General features: G+C 37.6%; 1 protein-coding gene across 7 annotated transcripts in view; it reads right to left on the reverse strand.

The window, feature by feature from the left end:
* The window catches only part of dmxl2 (Dmx-like 2), a 71,035-nt gene that overhangs the window by 38,709 nt on the left and 10,048 nt on the right, over window positions 1–22,278 (reverse strand). For all 7 annotated transcript variants that reach the window (XM_079874941.1, XM_079874938.1, XM_079874940.1 and 4 more), the window contains exons 2-18: window positions 18,999–19,124; window positions 15,269–15,340; window positions 14,916–14,994; window positions 14,378–14,525; window positions 13,398–13,464; window positions 11,822–11,994; window positions 10,992–11,169; window positions 9,656–9,830; window positions 8,178–8,381; window positions 7,779–8,041; window positions 5,566–6,265; window positions 4,657–4,778; window positions 4,449–4,538; window positions 4,221–4,332; window positions 4,028–4,147; window positions 3,423–3,653; window positions 1,270–2,937 (exon numbers count right to left, since the gene is read on the reverse strand). In XM_079874941.1, coding sequence (XP_079731067.1) covers window positions 1,270–2,937; window positions 3,423–3,653; window positions 4,028–4,147; window positions 4,221–4,332; window positions 4,449–4,538; window positions 4,657–4,778; window positions 5,566–6,265; window positions 7,779–8,041; window positions 8,178–8,381; window positions 9,656–9,830; window positions 10,992–11,169; window positions 11,822–11,994; window positions 13,398–13,464; window positions 14,378–14,525; window positions 14,916–14,994; window positions 15,269–15,340; window positions 18,999–19,124 — 4,528 coding nt within the window. The remainder of the gene's footprint in view (window positions 1–1,269; window positions 2,938–3,422; window positions 3,654–4,027; window positions 4,148–4,220; window positions 4,333–4,448; window positions 4,539–4,656; window positions 4,779–5,565; window positions 6,266–7,778; window positions 8,042–8,177; window positions 8,382–9,655; window positions 9,831–10,991; window positions 11,170–11,821; window positions 11,995–13,397; window positions 13,465–14,377; window positions 14,526–14,915; window positions 14,995–15,268; window positions 15,341–18,998; window positions 19,125–22,278) is intronic.

A 22,278-nucleotide genomic window follows, 5' to 3' on the forward strand; every position in this document is an offset into this window, starting at 1 on the left:
TACCTTAAAATACATTATAACTTTTTAAAACTGCCAAAAAAACATGAGTTTAAGTGTCTCAGCACTTTTATACAACTAAATAAGTTGAAAGATAGCTGCCAAATGGCTATATCTTTAGTTGTTTATCTGATAAATCTGCCAATCATGGGTTATTGAACGAAGATACGACTACCCACAAGGATTTGATTCATAATGTATGGCTGTTGATGTGCTTTGTTCACGTCATGCTACAATTACCATAATAGAGTGCTGCAGGGATATTTTTTTCTTGGCGTTAATTGTCGTTAACTGCTGTCGTTAATTCTAGGGACGAGGCTTCTAAATCGTGAATTTTTAGGGGTGTGATATTCAAATGACAATTGTTTTCAGCTGCCACATTTATCAACGTACGATGGGATTGGCAGCATACGAATGTTTCATAAATCACACGTGAACCCTGTCGTAAGATGATTTCTGGGCTTGTATCTACATTAGATTGATAAATGAGGCCCACTTTTACTGTTTCAAAATTCAGAAAAGTTGTCTTCAAGGTGTGTGAAAATTATCATGATTAAAAAAAAAAAACTTTTGTTAGTCACAGAGCTTACATCCTGCAATAATCCAAAAGCCAATGGAAAAATCCTATTAGGATTTTGTTGAGGGAACCAGGGTGATGCTAACTTCCGTGTTGGCCAATAATACCCACTACAAAATGACAGTAAATTGTAGTTAGTTATGAGAAAACGTGAATAGCTCAAGAGTAGAATCTGCAGGTTGATATCTTGGAAATCAAGTGGACATCCTGACATTATTTACTGTTTGGCAAAGTTTAGCTTCAAATCTATTCAAACACACCTGAAAAATCAAACCAAAGTCCTCAGGGTTACTAGAATATTACAGGTGTATGTGTTTGATCAGGATTGGAGCCAAACTCTGCAGGGAAGTCCCACCCCTGCTGTAGTGTTTAAAATTAAAGTTTTTAATATTTAATTTTCACAAACAAGTATAAAGTAAGCCAATCGTAAGTTGATTCCTTTGAAAAGTGTAAACACTACGGTTCTGTGGAACTAGCAAAACAATGGTTTGTTCGAGCATCCAGAAAAGCCCCCCAAAAAAGCAACACTGGCTCAACCAATGACTCTGAGATGGGATTTGTTTGATTGGCCAATAAGAGATGTGGGGACTGTTTGGGAAACCTGTGGACCAGTCATTTTTTTCTCAATTTAGTGACACTAGCTGCACAGAAATTACAATCTTTAGTTTTAAAGTTGGTACGAAGAGTAAACTCACCAGCGTACTGCTTATCCGTGGGTCCAGCAACTTCAGCACTAGTGGTCGCCACAGTATCGGCAAGAGCCACAAGGAACATCTGCTCGAGGCGTGTGAGTCCTGGCAGGCTGGAGTGCATAAGATGTGAAGACAGCACCTGTGCGTGTTCAGGGCCAAAGTATGTGGGTCCGTACTGTGAAAGGTTAATAACACGAGACTTCTTCTCTGTTTTCTCTGCAGCAAAGCTCACAAAATCATCGGTGGTGACAGCCGGCACCTGAAACAAATCCGAATACTGATCCTCTGACTGTTTCTGCATCTCATGTTCTGCCCCTTTTCCCACTTCCTCTCCTGCCTTATAAGATGTGTCCTGGTCTGCGGACAGCAGGGCATATAGCGGAAGCGGGGGGATGGAGTTGATTTCAGTGTAATCTCGGCCACTGTCTCGGCCAGCAACGATAATGTCTTTCGCTGTGCTACCCGTCACGCTGATGGTTCGAGATAAGTGCCTCCTTGCACCACCTTCACCTGCCTCTACATCCCTCACCACTGCAACTTCTCCAGCAATGCACTTGACTAGGTGCGCCAAGATAGCCTTGGCTCGACGTACCCTTCCAAGGTCCATAAGCTCTAGCAGCTGGGATGGATGGTATTGCGGGAGAGTGGGCGACAATGCATGGGCTGCCTCAAACAAGCCGCCATCTTGAATTACCGCTGGGGGGCGGAAAGCATCGTCGATTCCCGCACTGCCCTCGAAGACACTCTTAGATCGCGCTCTGCCCTCATTTGAAACGGATATAGTGCGACCTCCAACACCCTCTGGGGATAAGATGCTGTTGTCCTCCCAGTCGCACGGTTTCTCATCCTGCCTCCACTGCGCGTAAACCTGCATCTCACAGTCCATGCCCACCACCAGGATGCCATCACGCACCCAGGATAGGGACACTGGCAGGGATGGGGTGCCGTCCACGGAAGAGACAACGTTTACAGATCTCAGCAGCACCCAACGAGAGCGAATTCCTTGTTTTATGCTTCCCCCTAGAGGCAGAGTGACTGCCATGCCATCCTTCACTCTTGTCTGCTCGGTGACAACCCCTGAGATACGACCATACATAAGGATGTTGGATCCTACCCCAACAGTCAGGATGTGGGACCCATCTTCTTTAGACAGCCAGTCCAGATGCACAAAGTGCTTGATATTGGGGCTGTCTTTGGTTACAAACAGATCCGACTTGCTATAGACAACCAAATTGCTATCGACACTAACACGTGGATCTAGGGTTTTCACGGGTTTGCTAAAATCATCAAGGTGAATCGTTTGTTCTAGGACCCACTCCGAGCCGCCCGTCGACTCACACTCATAGATTGATACAAGCATGGAGAAGTCCTGAGACATATCACCTTCACTGCCAGGCAAAATCTGTTTGAACGACACTGCAAGTCTTCCTGTGTAGGAGCAACTGACCGCGACAGGTCGGCCCGCAACACACACAGAGCTGTCGTTGTCATCTTCCTCTTTCAAGAGGCTCCAGTGCTCCCACCGATATGAATGTGTGTCTTCGGGGCCTGGTGCTGATAAGTCCATGTCTACCCTACAGTGCCAGAACCTGACACGTCCATCAGAACAGGTGGTCACAATCAGGTATGGAGCCAAACAAACAGGGTAGATAGACGAGGAGCTCAAGTGGCCTTTGAAAAGAACAACAAGCAGAGCAAAAATGTGAATAAAGCACAGTAAATGTAAAGTTTAATTAACTTCCATAATTCAGTGCAAATGTCCATTTCAAGGATTCCATTTTATGTTAATGGAAGTCCCAAAGTGCAATTTTGCATGGAAAGTATGTTGTTTTACATAAAATATTTTAAATGATTGATCGGAGCTGAAAATGAATTAACCCTTGAGTTGTTTCAACACATGTACATTGGATATCAAAATGTTGCACCCCTAAATAAATTAATAATACTATATATATTTTTCAAATATTGTATATTCTTACTTGAGATGAAAACATAGTGACAGAAAATATTTTATTCTACATAAGGGTACTTATTCACTTTATCCTGATAACCCCCCTATCACCATATATCTCTGAATAGGACATTTATACAATGGCATCAATAAACCTGACCCAATTCTAGGCTGTTACAATGTATACATGAATATATGATCATACCAGCAGAGGGTGTAGCTCTGATAAGCTCCACCCCTGATGGCAGATCTAGCCGCTGACTGTAGACTAGTTTAGAGCTCAGGATGAGTTTGCTGGCTGACTGCAAGTTGGCGGAAGAGGAGGACCGGGGCAGCGGACTATGACCCGGAGTGATATCAGGAGATGAGTCAGCATTGCTCTGACTCAAAGGAACCGTCAGCTGGTTTTGGAAAACGTGGTCATTTACTGGCTCTTCTGTAAGGACACACACACACAAAAAAAAAAAAAAATTGTAAAATGTTACAATAATCAATAAAAACACCAATTTTCAAACCACATGATATATAGAATGCATTTCAATTAAGAGTGAAAAGTGAAAATTAGAGACATACAGATAAACAGAAAGCTATTTATACAGTACAATACACAGTACAGATGTACATTATTGATGTCCAATGGGTAAACTAAGGTATCATTTCATTGTAAACAATTTCCATCTCTGAAAAGGAAATTAGTCATTAGAGGAAGTATGAGTTCTCCATTCATGAGACTCCCTTCACAGTTTCCCCTCATAAGCTGTCTGCTCACAGCTGTGTCATCATTTCATAAATAACCTACACCATACGCACCCACACAAGCCTGCACCGAGCGCAGATGAAGATGCCACATCTGTAATACTGAGTTCCGATTTGCATCCTTCTCAATCACCACCAGGAAGAACTTCTCTGAGAAAGGAGGGGGCTGGTACTCTAGAACAAAGATAACCCAAATGAAATGTTCTGTAAAAATCAGACTTCAAAAGCTAAAGAATGATTTTTGTACCTTCTGCAGAGGGAAAGCTAGTAATGTTGAAATCTGGAATGTTTTCATGTGGTTTGTATCCTAAAATAAAATCCTCATGGAATACGTGGAGCAGCTGAGTGTTTGAGCCACACTAGGAGACAGCATACACACAACATGTCATTTTCGAATAGTAACAAATTAGTCACACAATGTCAATCTTACAAACAAAACCTTGCGTATGCACACACAAACAGATGTAGACCCCACCTGGTTGGTAATGACATCCAGCTCGATGATGCAGCCGGGTCGGGCAGTGGACTGCTGACTCACAATGTTGAACACTTCACCCACCAGTTTCTAAACACAAAACCAACCATCAGAAATAACAATCAGATCAACTCAAATTACATTTATTATGCATTACTTGGCAGATAAGCACATTATTTTGATAAAATCTTGTCTTAGAAGCTCTTACAGAGGTTTCTGGATCAGAGAGTTCATCCAGTAGTTTGCGGGCATCCACCACAGCCTGATACAGACGCAGGTTTTTACCATCAGACGCCACAAAGCACGCACTTGCTGAGTTACAGTACGTACCTGGCGTAAACACAAACATTTTTTATTAAGCCCAACAGACCAGCAATGCAATAAAAAACAACTATTTAAATGGTTGAAATGGCAATACTACACAGTTTCTGGGCAGCTGCTAGAGCACTGCTAGGTAGTGTTTTGGGTGGTTGTTGGGTCTTTTGCTAGACAGTTAATGGGTGTTCGCTATGACATTGCTAGGTAGTTTCTATGGTGCTCTGGGTGGTTGCTAGGCAGTTTTTTTAGTTGATATGGCATACTGTAGCTAGGCAGATCAGGGAGTTCTGTGTTTCTAGGGTGTTGCAATTTTGTTATAGTGGCTAGGGCATTTTTACAGTTTCTGGTGGTTGCTAGGATGTTGCCATGGTGATTTGTGTGGTGGCTAAGGTAGGCAGTGTCTAGGGTGTTCTGGGTAGTTGTTAGGGTGGTTCATAAGGTACTATGTATAGTTATAAGGGAATTGCTTGTGTGGTTATTTGGGTGCTACTAAGCAGTTACGAGAGTGTTCTGGATGGTTGCAAGGACATTATTAGGGTATTCTGCTTTATAATTTGTCAGACGAAAATTGATTCCTCTGATCATTTACAAAAGTAATACCATGCCTGTGATAAAAACAATTACAACTTTAGGGAACATTAATGCCCATAGCACTGTGCAGATACAGATCAAAGTTTAGGGGTTTGTTTAAAACAGTCTCCAGTAATCACTCCCTATAAGCAATAGTAATGTATACCAAACAAAACTTTGATTTGAGTTTTGGAGGTTGGTATAAGAGCAGCTGTAGTGTTACACTCACCGAGCACTGAGCTAGGGATTAGTGTTGGCAGCCAGGCCACATTGGAGAATGCGGATGTGTGGAGAGAGTTGATTCGTGCAAGCTCGGACACACCCCCAGTGCAGGACAGTGGGCCAATGTGATCGACTCTCCAGAGGATCAGCTCACTATAGATCGCGTTCGGGTCGTGGAACGTACGTGTGGCTGCATTTCGCAGTTGTTTACGAGGAACGCCTCTCATTGGCCTGGTGGGTTGTAGAGCCACGTCCCCAATCTGATCTCCATCAATACTTCCAGAGGACGGAGTTAACAGTGCATTGTGATGTGACGATGTTAACAGCAAAGGAAGGACCGTGTGACAAGCCAAATCATTGAGATGGAAACGGTGTCCGCAGTAACGGAACTTGTGCGAAACTGTGAGCACGTTTGAAAAGGCAGACTTCTCTGCAAAGGTCACAGCCCATTGGTTGAGTGAGCCATCAACGTGTTTGGACACCATCATGACGGCAGGGCCGATGACAGCAGCAAGAGAGTGTCCGAGACCACCAAGCCCCGCAGACGCAGAGGCGCTCTGAGGAACCCGCTGCTCACTTCGCTTCTCCTCCAGAGCACTGCAGCTCTCTTGGTCCATAAACGTACATGCGTACATCATGATGTTCTTACTGAGGGAGTTAGCATCGCCCGTGGGGAACGCCACTGGGATACGAGAGGAGAACGACACCTGAAAGAGAAAATTAATAGATTTGATTTAGTTTATCAGGGTAATTATTAGTGGTTGGCCAATATGAGTTTTTTAATGGCTGTTACCAACATCTAGTAAGTATAGGGTGGCTGATATTTATGAATGAATACTTATTGACTCATACCTCATACTAATTGAAAATCTTTTTTTTTTTTATTCATTGACAAGGTATGAAGATTTATAGTGGAAAAAATATATATACTTTGGATAAGCACATGTAATATATGAATTAATTATAACCAGGGTTTGAAATTAACACCCGCCTACCCGCCAAATGCGGGTAAAAATTAACTTTGGCGGGTAACACTGTCAAATCACTAGCCAATTTGGCGTGTTACTACGTTTACTCGCTTTGCTGGGGAAGTTTGTGTAAGCCAAATCTGCACGGATTTAGCGCAAATACGCAACTCGTGAGTCATCATGATATATTAAATACAGCGTATTGCGCAGAATCTCCGCATTTCTGGCTTACTTGAACACACACGTCACTAAGCAACAAATAACGGCGTGCTTGTTCACTTGCATTGAAGTAATAGCGAATATATATAATATATATATATAAAATATATAAAAGCTGTAACGTATTTAATCTGGTTAATTTCTTCTTCTTTTTTTGGCTAGTAGAAGTTAGTAGCCAAATTGGCCAGTGGGTGAAAAAGTTCATTTCAAACCCTGATTATAACCGATAATAAATACGGGTGGCTGTTTGCTAATGAGCTCATGGTCGGGATGACATAACTAGTACATTTTTGGAGGGCTGAAATCATTGACAGAAACAGTGACATTTAATTAACACTTTTCCAATGGCACGTTTTGACTGTCAGTGTCTATTTCGTTCATTTCGATGAAACGAGATCTTTTAGTTTATGCTGTGCTCGGTTTATACGTGAACAAAACGTCATTAAAGATTATTTCTAGCACACCTACCATTCGATAAACACAATAAGGTTTGTGCCCTATTATTAAACAAATACATGAATATGAAAAAGTCTGAGCATTCAAAATTCTGTTGAAATTAATAACAATAAATGAAGAGTTCAGATGCAAAAACCTCTAAGTGCCATCTGAAATTTTCTTCTAGAATGATCATTTTTATCAAGCTTGTTTATTTAAGTTCAGTAATTTCACTTAAATGGCAATTAATAGGTAATTTTCATTGGCATTTTAGTGAAATTACTGAACTTATATATACAAGCTTCATAAAAATGATCATTCTAGAAGAAAATTTCAGATGGCACTTAGAGGCTTTTGCATCTGAACTCTTCAAATATTGTCTTGACACTCTTTAATGTGGCGTGAAAGAATGCTGTTGCTGCTTCAGTTCAAGCAGCAGCACAGATCACACGTGAACCGATCATCTCTTCCTCTATCACTAGTTACAGCACAAAATGAAGTGTAGTTATATTTCAAAAATGAATTGAAGTAGAAACAATTATATCATATCATATATCATATTTCAGTGCATCACTAGTCATAACCATGAGTGTCTTACCTGAACCTGTCTGAAGATGCCAGGTATGAACTCATCCAGGTACTTGACGTGCCAGACGAGGAAGGATCCGTCGTGTGGGTGAATGGTGAAGAGCATGTCTGGGCTCTTGTTCCACTCTAGAATGAGAGTCTCCAGCTTCCGTTCCAGCAAAACGGAGGGCAGAGGAACACTGCTGCTTGAACCTGGAGAAGAGGCCTTGGTGCTTCCCTCCTGATCTCCCTCCTCATGTTCTGACGAACCCTTATCAGACATCTCATCAAGATCTAACAAAAACACAAAGATCACATAATACAATATTAAATATGCAAAAGTAACTAAGCTATGACCCCATGAATTTAGCCGACGTCTGTTATCTTAAGGCTAATCTATATGCTAAAAGGTTTATTCATAAGGCAGTACCGAAGTCAAACTTGGGAGCTCCCTCCTGCTCAAAGTCCTCAGTGGCTTGTTCCAGGTGCTGCTCGGAGAATTTGCGCAGCTGCTGCATGAAAAGGTCCATGGAGGTGGTGAAGCTCAGATCTTTATTATTCAGCCAGTGAACCACAAACCCTCCGCTGACATCCTCGGAGAAAAGGCCCGATCCAGCCAGCGCTGCAGGGATATCTAATGCCAGAGAAAAAGATCAGCTGCTCTCCATGTGCGTGTATTTATTTATTTTTTTTTCAATAAATGAAAGAATGAATGAATGTTTAGTTTTTATAAAGCCTATAAAAAGTCTACTCTTTCATATTTGATACGCAAAATTTTAAGGCCTCTAAATTATCAACATGATTAAAATGTTACTGAAAAACCTCTTGTATACAATCTACAACATGCCTTCTGCCCTCTGATTAATATTTGTTTTTAGCAAATAAAATGCCTTTTAGTTTTTAGGGTTTTTAGTTTATGATTTGCACGTTTTTAAGCCTTGCCAATTTAAATCTTTAAGCGCAAGAAGACAAAAGAGAACTCGATTCGGTACTCCCAGAGTTCTCCTCTTCTTCTTGCGCTTGAACAGACATATTGACACAAAATTATGTCAAAGTCTTGGCGAGCATGCTCAGTAAACATGTAAGCGCTTATGTCGCTTATGTCTTAAGTGAATTTATGAGAAATAAAACCTGTGTGTCAGTATATTGGATCAGTGCATTCGGTCTTAAAGTGACAGCAGCCTAATGAACCTGCTGGCTCCCATGTCATTAATGTTAATCAAACAACAAAAGACAGAGAAATTCACTCACTGCCCTTTACTCAATAACTTTATTTATCAATATTTAATTCATACAGTGAAGACTATACAGTGTTATTTTGCATTTGATTACTTTATTCAATTTTTGTACCTGAAAATAACTGTTTATTTCATTTGTATGTCTGGTCTATTGCATTTATTTGTGCTATTGCTCATAATTTGATTATTTGTTCTTATTTTATTACTGACTTGTCTTTAACAATATTTGAAATGTATATCTGTTAGGCTAGTAGGCTAGTTAGGCTAGTAGTTTTTGGTGTCATAACCTTAAGTAACATGGGTCAAAAACAACAAAAATATTAGGCCTATTTTATTTTATTTATTTATTTATTTACTTACTTTTTGTGGTCGGGTCAGTGAAAACAGTAGCAGGGCAAGAAAAAATTTGAACCACTGGCATTGAGTCCTGTATATATGGTATTACATATATATATTTGTCAAAATGTTCAATAAATGTAAAAAAAAAAAGAAAAAAAGATTTTCAGACTATTATTTAATATGTCTTTACAGGGTTAAGCCATTTGGTTTAAGAGGACAGAGGACATGTCCTCATAAACCATGTTTACTGTGTAATCTCCATGCAATTATACACAATTGTTTCTTCATAAACCATAAATACAAGCCCAAGTATGTGTGTGTGTATGTGCACCTGTGTTGGGATTGATGCTGGCAGAGATGTGGAAGTGGCAGAGGGCATTGGCGTGGTGCGAGATGTGGCGGTGGGTTTCGTGGGACCCCAGCTGGCTGGGCAGCAGCTCAGTGTGGGCCACCAGGGCGGACGATCTTCTGCGGCCCCTGCGCAGGTGCTTGAGGTGGTGGATAGACTGAATGGAGACAGATCATTTTTCACAATCACAATTCACGTACAGCAGGCCGATATGAAATTGAGCAGTATTCTCAGCTTCAGTAAACACACTTCATCATGTGTGATTAAATTCATTCTGAAGATTTCCCCACAAAATGAGTGCAGAAAATGCAGATTCCATCTGGGTCTACAAGATGGCACATGGAGACAGGTGAGTGTGTGTATGTATTTTTGTGTGTGTGTGTGTGTGTGTGTGTGTGTTGAAGATGCAATATTAATTCAAATACATTAAAGGTGTCACAAACTCGCACACTATACTGTCTAGACTTCTCAAGCACCATTAAATTATTGCACAGTATTTCACCTAAAACTGAAAATTTCATCATTATTTCCTTCAAGTTGTTCCAAGCCCAGATTATTTAATTTTCTTCTAAGGCAATGTTATGTAATTAAAATTAAATTAAGGACAAGAAAAGCACCATAATAGTATGCATATAATTCATGCATTATATTCCACGTCTTATAAAGCCAAGTCTGTCATTTGCTAGATGTGTGTGAAGAAGAGCAGACCAAAATTCAAAGAAAGCTTCCCCTCTGCCATAGCTTTGAAACAATTTGAAGCTAGGTAGTTTGATATTACTATTGGTTGGTTGTATTCAACCTAATATCACACATAATATGGATTTGTTAAGACGTGAGGGTGAGAAAATGATGACAGAATTTAGATTTTTAGTTAAACTATCCCTTTAAAAATCATCAGACTCTTTGCAGCAAAAAAATATTTAGGACACAAGTACTGATTGTTAGTGTTTGGTTTACATGGAGACAAAAGTCTACAGTTTTCACACATCCTACTGAAGATGGCAACTGGAGGAGGAGATCTGTTGCAAAGAAATCATTCAATCCTTCTGAATAACGGCAATATAATTAAATAAAATGACCTTTTTATCTAACCAGATATGATTTGATGCATTTACAACGCAAACCCAATCAACAATGTGATTATTATACCAAATTGCAGGTGTGTGGTGTACATATAATTAGCAAGGAGTAGTTCATTAACAAGTAAACCAGCTAACGTGCCAAGAGTGTTATTCTTTATTATGCATTGACACTGATTCTTCAGCCCTACATCATTTTATTATGTGTTGTTTGAGCATGTGCATTTCTGCATGCTGACCTCCAGAGCGTGCTGTATCTTGTCTTTCTGAGCGACGTTTGGCAGAGTGGTGCTGATACTGGTGCTGTTCTCTGAGATCTGCCCCCCCAACAGACTGTCCTCAGGCAAGAGGGTCTCACTCCACAGACGACAGATGCCATCCGCACAGGACGTCAGCAGCACGTTACACACAGAGCCCCTACGACATACACACACAATGAGAAATGCACACTCATGGGTGGAATTCACAGTGTGAGTTAAGTGTGGGTGCCAACTAAAATCTCAGCAGTGTTTTTTGCACTACTAAATGTGCAGCGCCTCGGCGAAAGACATTATATTGTACTTGCTGGAGTCTGAACTACATGAAATGAGATGTAGGGTGAAAAAAAAAAATCGATACAGCTTAGTATCGCAATATTTTGCGTGGGGATATTGTATGGATGCACAGACGCCAAGTATCAGTGTTTTCAGGGAGTGAATTTCGGCTTGCGATTGCGAGTATTGTGCATAATTTTACCCTAAGCTCTGCTCAGTCCATGTTTATGTGTTAATTAAATGTGTTAATTTGACACAGAAATGCAAGCCAGCTGGGAAATGCGATGCAACTAAACTTCCACTTGAGATTAGAAAGACTCAAAGAAGCTGTCTATATAATGCCATTTCTACACTGTATGCTGTTAATGGCAAATGTATGCATTTACCTGTAACAACAATATAAATATGATTCAGCACATAATTACATTTCATAACTGAATACGGTCACCTTTGACTTGTTCATTAGGATGTTAGTAAGTAATATTTTCATTAGGATGTTAGTAATTCATTAGGATGTTAGTAAGTGTCTGACATACTTGGGCATGTATTTACTGGTTTTCCTCCAGGAGAAGCCTGTGACCGTACGTGGATGGGCCAGATACACGAATGAGAAATGAACCGTTGAGACCTTTTTATCAGTCACGTCTGGCATCACCACTGCAGACTTCCATCCTGTGGTGGGATACCACACCTTCAGCAAGCAGTCATCCTGAGCGTGAGGGAGAGAAGTGGTTTTTCCATCAGAAATGGAAGTTACTTTTCTTCTTAAGGGTATGAATCAAACCAACATTAGGATCAGTGAGTAACTAACAACAAGGCCAAAAGTATACTTCTTTTTTCTGTTTTTGGCTCTGGCTGGTGGACAGTCTGCACAACATAATTATCATCATCAGACCAAAGATATCTACATACAGTTACATTTTTGTGTCCGTTTGGACTACAGTGCATGTGCGAGTAATTCGTCCACTACATCAGTGAGATCCACAAATGTGTGAGACACGGGACGTCTAGGCCGTAACGTCACCATGAAATCAAAATTGATTCAACAAAATTGATATGACAATTCATAGTTTTTCTATGGAATGTTGCAGTATTAATTATACATAACGGAGAGGAAGGGAAATCAACGTGATAAGTATGTGTTTGTACTGTGCCTAGTGGGGATGTCTACTTTATCCCAAAAACATTTTCCCCATTTCCCATTCATGGGAAGGATTTGTTACTATTTTTACCACAAAAACTCCTTGAATCCAGTCAAATTGTGTGTGTGTGTGTGTGTGTGTATTCCAATTTCAAGTGTGACAAAACTGACAAGATCTTGTACCACACATGAATTTGGGTCAAAATGACCCGAGGAGAGGATGACGTTAAGTAGACATCCTACTTGCACTAACATTTTCCAGTAGCATTACAATAGCTCAGCTGTTTTAAAATGGTGTATCTTTACTAGTAAAACATAATTATTCCGACAGGCGTAGCATGTCACACTCTCCTTTATTCAGTTAATCTCAATTAGCGAAGTCCAATTTAGGGAATCAATTCATTTGGCTAGTATTAATGAACTGGTAAAAAAAAAAAAAAAAACACCACATTTCTTAAGTAAAATTTTGTACCTTTTAGTGAAAGTTTTTGTTAAATCCTTGTTTCAGCATAGTTTTTTATAGCATTTCATCATTTTAGTAGTTGTATGTCAATTTATCTGTTCAAATGCGGTTTAATACTTGCACCTTTTTTAACTTGATATCCAGGATTCCATTACAGATAAATACTGGTATGATAATGATATTAGTCCCTTAAATAGCTTAAATATAGTTAGCTACATTTTGCTAATAGCTTAGTGTAGTTTAAAGCTACTAGTTTAAAACTGTACCCTGATTGTAGTTTAACTAGTTGGAACCCATAGCTTCCAATGCTACTCATATAAATTAGCTTTCCAATACTGATAGGGCTCTATCTTTATATATGTACAAAAGAATGTCTTATTTTACACATTATAAGGGTAAACATTTCTGTAAGGGATAGGTCTAGGTTTTAAAAAATAATAATTAGCATAATTTAAGAACAACTGAAGTCCACCATGGATCCACCACGATATAGAACATGACTAGGTACCTTTCCAGCTGTGGCGAAGTATTCTCCATCTGGAGACCATTGAGTGATGTGAACGGCAGCAGCAGTCCTGAGACAAAAAAACACATACAGATGGAAGTAATTTACATGCGCAAATTTCTGTGCACTTGGTGAGGCAAATATTTAAACGTCCTCTAAATTGGTGTTTGTTTTGAAGGCCCACATTAGACCTGCACGTTCATGTTCAGGGGCCGTAAACAAAGAACGTGTTTTATCATTCCACTGCACTACTTTTCCATTGTTATTCTATGTAACATGGGCTAAATGGACATGCTTGACCGCTTGGCTCACGTCTCATGTCTTTTGCAGCATCTCCCAATGGCCCTGACTATAACCATACGTTTTTTTAAATCGAAACTCTTAAGATAATAGAGGAATCCACACCACATCAATAATGATGATTTCACAGATTAGACAAAATAGATCAATTTTATGATTGGCTAGGCAGTTGACATTTGTAATAAGTAACAGTGCTCCTGCCAAGTTACTGAATATGTACTGATATGTAAAGGTAGCCACCATATGCTAATAAGCTAATTGTTATGATTTTTCAAATCACGATGATTTCTCAATTTAGACAGGGGAAGAAACTTTTAAGTTAATATTTCAATAATTTAACACATTTGCATGTCCATGGTTCTCTGATGTATGTAGCTAAAAAAAAAAAAATTGTTTTTATTTTAAAAATATTTATTTATTTTAAATTGACATTATGACTTAATTAATTATTAGCTTTTCATCAATTTATGAGCAGTCCCCTCACAAAAACCCCTGCCTACAGTTTGCCTACATATTCCTACATGACACTTTTATTTAAGAGGAGCAAAATAATTCTTTTCCATCATGTGACCCTTTTAAAAACATTAATTCATCAAATGTGCTTTAACGTTCAGTAAATCAGACAAGCGTCATTAAAGATTTAGTATGCAGACAGACGTGTGTATAAGTTATGGTGCACTCACTTGCACTGCCAGACACACTTCCAATCATTGAGTATGAGCTCATGAGCTCTGTCATCATTCAGCTGACATTCCTCTTCCTCGATCAGCGTGTCACTAGTAGGAGGAGCCCACAGCTGCAAACGCTCAGTCGCCGCCAAGATACGATTGCCTACAGGACAAACATATGTAATAATTACACATACATATTTGTGTACCACCAATTTGTGTTCTATAATATTGTTACACTTACACTTATCATTACTATTTTCCCCTCATTTTTCAATAATAGTGAAGTCAAAATGATAAAATAACACAAATGAAAATATGGGAATTATGTATATAACAAACAATGTCTGCCTCATTCAAATCTCAATAGAAGCATCACGATTTTAAGATGCATGAATCCAGAGGTTGCACTTAAGTCAGAGAAAAATATCTTCTCAATTTAGTATTTAATTAAGGGGGTCCAAACAGAGTAAAAAACAAATGCAAATGGCAAAAAGGGCACTGGTGAAAATATTTAGTTCATCCATTAACAAAGTGTATATTTTACACCAACCTTGGGGGTCCCAGGCAAGATTGTAGGTTATAGCACTGAGGAAGAACTGACCAGTCTTTTGCCATTGGTAATTCAGTTGCTTTAAAAACACAACAACAGAAAAGATCAGCTGCACTGAGTGCTTTATTAGGAAATAAATGTAACAAATATTCATTTAAAAAACAAAAACAACTACATTACTGTTTACACAAAAATATTTAAATGTCAATAAAGATATCTTAGTAAAATATGACTAATTAGAATCAGTAAAGTGCTCTCAGGGAAATAGAGAAAGCATATATATTTGGGTATATCACTAAAGATTCATGATTATCATATGATCTATGATCAACTGTCCTCCAGTGGAAACTCACCTTGTGACGTTTGTTTGGGTTGGAAGCAATTGGTTCGAAAATACAAACAGTATTTCCGTAAGACGCAGCAATCTAAAAAAATAAATTGCCATTATTATACAAGAGCACCATTGGCAAAGATAAATAACTGGATGTATGTTATCCATGTTCAAACTATGTCAGGTGTGAGTTGTGGCATGTCAGATCCACAATAATGTCTACTCATCAATGACAGATGCCAGTGTCTAGAGGGTGGATGAAGACACATATATTTTAAATGTTTTGTTACATTTCTCTCTTCTATTCCAGCTTTTAAATCAATTTGCAAGTTGATTTCCCCAAACGTGTAAACGCTGCTCCTCACTGAAGCCTCACCTTCTTTCTTTGTGTATGCCTTTTGAGCAGGCATTATGCTAATATTTCATAATGTGACATAGAAGTTTGAGGAAGTAACAGGTCTGAAGCATGGTCTGGTCTGAAGGAATAAAAATCCCTTTGTGGGAAACTATGAGCTTTATACTGTAACTTTGCAAATCTTATACATGCACAAACAGATACTGTACATTAAACATTAAAACATTAAAATGAAACATTAAAAATCATCATATGACATTTAATTACAGCAATTGATATATACAGTATGTACAACCAATGACTTTATATATAGAAACACGGTACACTCGTATTACTATGAATGGGAGAAAGTGTAACGCGTAATATGGGAGAATAAGTCCCGCCTTCTAAATAAAAGAACCAATCGCCGATTGGTGAAGTTATCGCATCACTGCAGCTGCCGTTAGAAGCTCCAGTTCCTATAGAAACAGTCATGTTCTGAGACGCGCTAAGGACTGCGCATTAGCTTGATTCGAGAGTTTAGAAACAAAATTTATGAGACAGCTATTGTCAGATTTCATTGGAGATTCCAAATATGAAATTGAATTGTGAGCTTGGTGAACAGTTTGGGAGAATTTGATGTTTCCCTATTCAAAGAGATAGGAGCTGCACTTGCATGCCCAAAAGGCGTTTCAAAGATGGCCGCCGAGTAAAATGACTTGTCTTAAAGGGACTTTGGTACAAAAACACTGCACTTGAATGAACAAGTCCACAACATTTACTCAAAATCCACTCAAAAATACAGGAAAACATAAACAGTTAATTATCCAATAACATGTTTGTTAGCAGATTTTGAAATACAAGGGAAAATATGGCCAAATCAACTAAACCTGATATTTTGGTTTAGTAATGTTTACTCTGGTCGTCATCATCACTGGTAATGTGCACTCAGTTTAAGTGTTTGGTACTGTGCATTTTGCGTTTAAGTACTATAATTTAAATGTGTTACAGAAGTATTTCTTTACAATAGCATTGTGTATTTTTTTTTTAACTTATATTTGAGGAATATTTTTCAAGATGTTGGTTGTATTTAAGTGTATTTACAATGTCAGCTTCACATGCTATTACATGGCAGATCCAGATTCAATATTCAACAAACAATACAATAAAAACAATTTTTTTAATAAAATTCTACTTTGAATAAAGACCTAACTATTCTGCATAAATAACTCAATTAAAGATTATTTAAATGTACTTGTGAAGGTTTTTTCAAAATAAGTTCTTTAACTTATAAGTTCTGCATATATGACACATTGTATACAAATTCATCATGTTTGGATTTAATATTTTTTAAGAATATGCTGTAATATTCCACACTATTTTCAGGAATATGTACAGTAGTAATTAAAATAGTAAAATAAAATTATACAGCAGCACTGCTCATGTTACTGTCTCACTTAGTCATGTGACGGTATCAAATTTTCATGTTGCGATAATTCCTGAAGCTTTTATCACAGTATACAGTTTTATCACTATATTGAAATAAGTTGCAAAAAAAATTGTCGTCATACTATAACAGGTTTAATAACTTTTTTTGTAACCAAAAGACCTGAACATTTAAATACAATAAAGCAATACACAAAAATGTATAGTTTTTCAAAGTGCCCACGATAACAGTATCGTACATGTTCATTATTGTGATATACAGTCATGGCCAAAATTGATGGCACCCCTGATAAATATGATAAAAAATGGCTGTAAAAAATAAATCTGCATTGTTTATCCTTTTGATCTTTCCTTCAAAAAATTCGCAAAAATCTAACCTTTCATTGAAGTAAAAGAATTGAAAGTGGGGGGTAAATCACATTATGAAATAAATGTTTTTCTCCAAAACACGCTGGCCATAATTGTTGGCACCCCTAGAATTTTTTATGAGAAAAATATCTCTGAAGTATATTCCCATTAATATTTACATTTTTAAGCACACCAGGGTGACTAGGAACATGAAATTGTCCAGCTATGACTTCTTGTTTCACAGGAGTTTAAATATGAGGAAACACAAAGGCCAAATTCCCTTAATCATCCTTCACAATGAGTAAAACCAAAGAATATAGTTCTGATGCGCAGCAAAAGATTGTTGAGCTTCACAAAATAGAAAGTGGCTGTAAGAAAATATCTAAAGAATTGAAAATCCCCATTTTGACCATCAGGGCAATAATTAAGAAGTTATAATCAACTAAAGATGTTACGAATCTGCCAGGAAGCGGACGTGTGTCTATATTGTCTTAATGGATGGTGAGGAGGAAAGTTTGAGTGGCCAAAGACTCTCCAAGGATCACAGATGGAGAATTGCAGAGATTAGTTGAGTCTTGGGGGTCAGAAAGCCTAAAAAAAAAATTTATCAAACAACCCCTACATCACCACATGTTGTTTGGGAGGGTTTCAAGAAAAACCATCCTCACTCCTCCAAAAGTAAACTCCAGCATATTCAGTGGTCAGACACGACTGGATCTTCAAAAGGGACTGGATTCTGTGGTCAGATGAAACAAAAAAAAGGCTTTTTGGCAGCAAACCCACCAGATGTGTTTGGTGCAAACAGGGATAAAAAGTACCCCATGCCTACGGTTAAATATACTGCTGGATCTTATATGTTGTGGGCCTATTTATTTGCTGGAGGTCCTGGACATCTTGTTCAGATAAATGGTATTATGGATTCTAGCAAATACAAACAGATAAAAAATCAAAACCTGACGGCCTCTGCTAGAAATCTTATAATGGGCCATGGTTGGATCTTCCATCAGGACAACGGTCCAAAACAAACATCAAAATCAACACAAAAATGGGTAACTGAGCACAAAATGAAGCTTCTGCCATGACCGTCCCAGTCCCCTGACCTGATGAGTGGAGTGAACTGAAGAGAAGAAGCACCAACATGAACTTGTGAATCTGAAGGATCTGGAGAGATTCTGTATGGAGGAATGGTCTCTGATCTCTTGTCAGGTGTTCTCCAAACTCATCAGGCATTATAGGAGAAGACTCAGAGCTGTTATCTTGGCAAAAGGAGGTTGCAAAAAGTATTTAATAACAGGGTGCCAACAATTGTGGCCGGCGTGTTTTGGAGAAAAACATTTATTTCATAATGTGATTTACCCCCCACTTTCAGTTCTTTTACTTCAATGAAAGGTTAGATTTTTGTGAATTTTTTTAAGGAAAGATCAAAAGGATAAACAATGCAGATTTATTTTTTACAGCCATTTTTTATCATATTTATCAGGGGTGCCATCAATTTTGGCCATGACTGTATCGTCTTACCGAATACAGGCACATTATGGATTGCTTTTGTTATAGTATTCCTCATTTGTTCAGTGCTTTAGATTAAATGTCTTCTATAAGCATGAGAAATATAGTATGGTCTTACCCGGCCAAGCTGCTGAGAGCACTCCACACAGCCCACCTGGATGTTTCCATTCTGAGCTCCAGGAATAATCTGAACACACTCAAAATCACTTGCGAGGATCACGATATCACAGCCTGAGCCATATGCCTAAAGAAACAGAAATCACACAGTTAAAAGTTTGTCATTTTTCAAAACTTATTTAACACCTTAATACAGGTTCCCAGAAGCCAAGCAAAACAACGGTCTTACTTCTTCAACTAGACATTCAAATTATACTTCTACATGCATGCAATTACATTTAGAGATTATTTGATCTGTGAGACCATTTCCTGTAAAGGCCCCGATATAGTCACAGCGAAGTCCTTTTTCATTCTTCACATTGGGTAAAAAGGAAGTTGGAAATACGTGAGCAGCGGTACACTGTTAGCGAACATCCGACATCACCCACGCTCTTGAAAGCGACGTTTAGATGAATGTGTTAATTATGTTCTGCGCGCTTTCGTATCAATAACAAAATAAACACATAACAAAAATGACAGCGATGAGAAAAGAGAAGATAAGCATCTGATCATAGTGATGGATGTTTGCACGAGCTCTACAATTCAGCATCCACTTAAGTCACGTCACGTTTATTTTTATACCACTATATACAATAGATTGTTTAAAAGCAAACAGTTTTACAGTATTAAACATGAAAAGACAGTGTCAGCATCTCTTCCTATTAGAATTACAACTTCATTTTCTATAAAGTGGCTCTTCAGTGTGCTCATATTTTTAATCGCAGATGTCCAACCTCGAGGGACTGAACAAAAGAAATGGACCAGAAACATGTCCATGTCAGCCTCAGAGCCACACCTACCTATTACATAATAGTTTGGCAAGCGGTTTCGAACTCTCGAAACAAACACAAAATTAACTTTTGATTTGGTTAGAGATGATGTCGCACCAGTTTGTTCTTCGATTTCGCTTGAAGTAGCCTATATTGTGGCATTAAGACTACCAACAATGGAAGATTGACATGATTATATACAGTACCTGTCAAAATTTTGGAAACATAACATTTTTTATATGTTTTTGAAAGAAGTCTCTTTATTTAGTCGAAAATACAGTACAATTTGTAATATTGTGAAATATTATTACAATTTAAAAGAATTGTTTTCTATTTTAATCAATTTGAAAATGTAATTTACTCCTGTGATGACAGCTGAATTTTCAGCATCATTACACCACTTCTTTAAAAAAATAATAATAATTGAACTTTAAAACTAAAATAAACATTTCCAACCTTTTGAAGGGTACTGTAAATGATGACAGAATTTTGTTTTAACCTTTAGGCATGCATTGCATTGAACGAAAAGCATTGATTATGTCTAATAAACAAAGGGGGACAAACAAACTATTTCAGCTGAGGTCTCCAAGCTTGTATATACGGTAAAGAACTATACTTTTTTTAAAAGAAATTCATACTATTATTCAGCGAGGATGCATTTAATTAATCAAAAGTGACAGCAAAGACTTTTACATTGTTACGGCAAAACTAATGTTTTCAGGATTGATAATAATAAGAAACATTTTGCTGTCATTTTAATCTAAGAAATGCAAGCTTGGTGAGCATAAGAGACATCTTTCAATTAAAAAATAAATAAAAAATAGATCCATCCCCAAATGGCTGGGTGGAACCATAAAATTCCTTCCTTATTTTGTAGTTGTATAATCATTATTATGTCACTTTCAAGTTTTGACGTTTCTACATTGGATGTGGTTCAAGTGAAACTGCTTTGGCAACACAAATGTAGCAATGCGTGTCATAACAAAACTGAGAGAGAGAGTTCCGAGTCAGAAAGGTCACAGTCACACACACATTTACATTCATAATTACACCATCTAAACACAATGTGTTGTGACAATTTAAAATGTTGTGGTAAAAATACAAAAATTACAGGGTTAAACACCACCATGAGTGTAATGCTCTACATAGAGTAGGGAAGTACAGATCCAGTACAGACACAGTGTCCTTCTCTCTAAACAGATGTGCCCATTTGATGATCTAAATATGCTTACTGATGCATGCCTTTTTTTCTGGGTTACAGTTCCTCCTGGAGTTGATCTACTGCACATGCTCAGTTCAGCATTTTTGGTTATGTTTGGAAAAGCACAGTACTACTCATACTGTTACTGCAGTCTGAAAAAGTGTTCTACGCATTAAATATCTGGATGGTCTGCTACAAGTGCCAACAGCAGTGTTGTTTTAGTTTTATTGAGATACTATTGTAGTCTATATTAATATTTTTCATTAGTTTTTATTTTTAATGTTCATTTTACTTAAAGTTTTAGTAATTCTGTTGTGTGTTTTTTGACATTTTTATTAGTGTTTGTTTTATTTAAATACACAGTTTTCATACATGTTTTAGTTATTTTAGTACATCAAGTTAAACTGAAAAAATATAAATCTAGTCTTGGCAACCAGATGAAAAAAGAATTTTATAACTTTTTTATTGGTTTTATTTAACTATAATAACCATGCAACATAGTAGCACACTGCACTAAATGCAGTGACCCACAATGCAATATGCTCGACATTCTATGTCTAATGTGACAATGTGTTTACAATAAGTTTGAGTATCGTTTGAATTTCAACGATTCCGATTCTGCTCATCGATTCCTAATTTCGATTCCAATAAGGTAAAAAAAAAAAAAAGTAACATATAATTCACTTTTATTCTAGGTCTCATTGAAAATATAGGAAAATAGGAATGTTTGCATATGTTTTAAAAAAATACCATAGCAAAAACAACTAATATAAATTTAAAGCATTATTAAAGATAAGTAAACGGTAATTAAAAAAGGACAAATAAACAAATTAGCAAACGCACAAATATACAACTGAAAGATCTGAAGATTTTCAGGTATAGATACTGTAAATCTAATGTAAAATAACACTGCACTTTATAAATAAAATACACATTACAAATACAGATACAAAAGTTATTCAGTCAAGAGCAACGAGTGAATTTTCTTTTTGCCTTTTGCTGTTTGATAAACGTTATTATTGAGACAGCAGCAAGAATATTAGGCTGCTGTCACTTTAAGAGCTGCACAGATCCAATATACTGCTATGCATTTTTTTAACTATTTACGTTCACTTAAAGGGGTCATGAACTGAGAAATCAAATTTTCCTTGAGCTTTTGACATACAGTATAAGAGGTCATCATACTATAAGAATATCCTGTACATTTCAGTTGCAATTTTGGCACAGACTTTTACGATATGGACTCGACAATAATGCAAGTATGCAAAGTA

The sequence above is a fragment of the Squalius cephalus genome (assembly GCF_949319135.1).
Source record: "Squalius cephalus genome assembly, chromosome: 6".
Lineage (NCBI taxonomy): Eukaryota > Metazoa > Chordata > Actinopteri > Cypriniformes > Leuciscidae > Squalius > Squalius cephalus.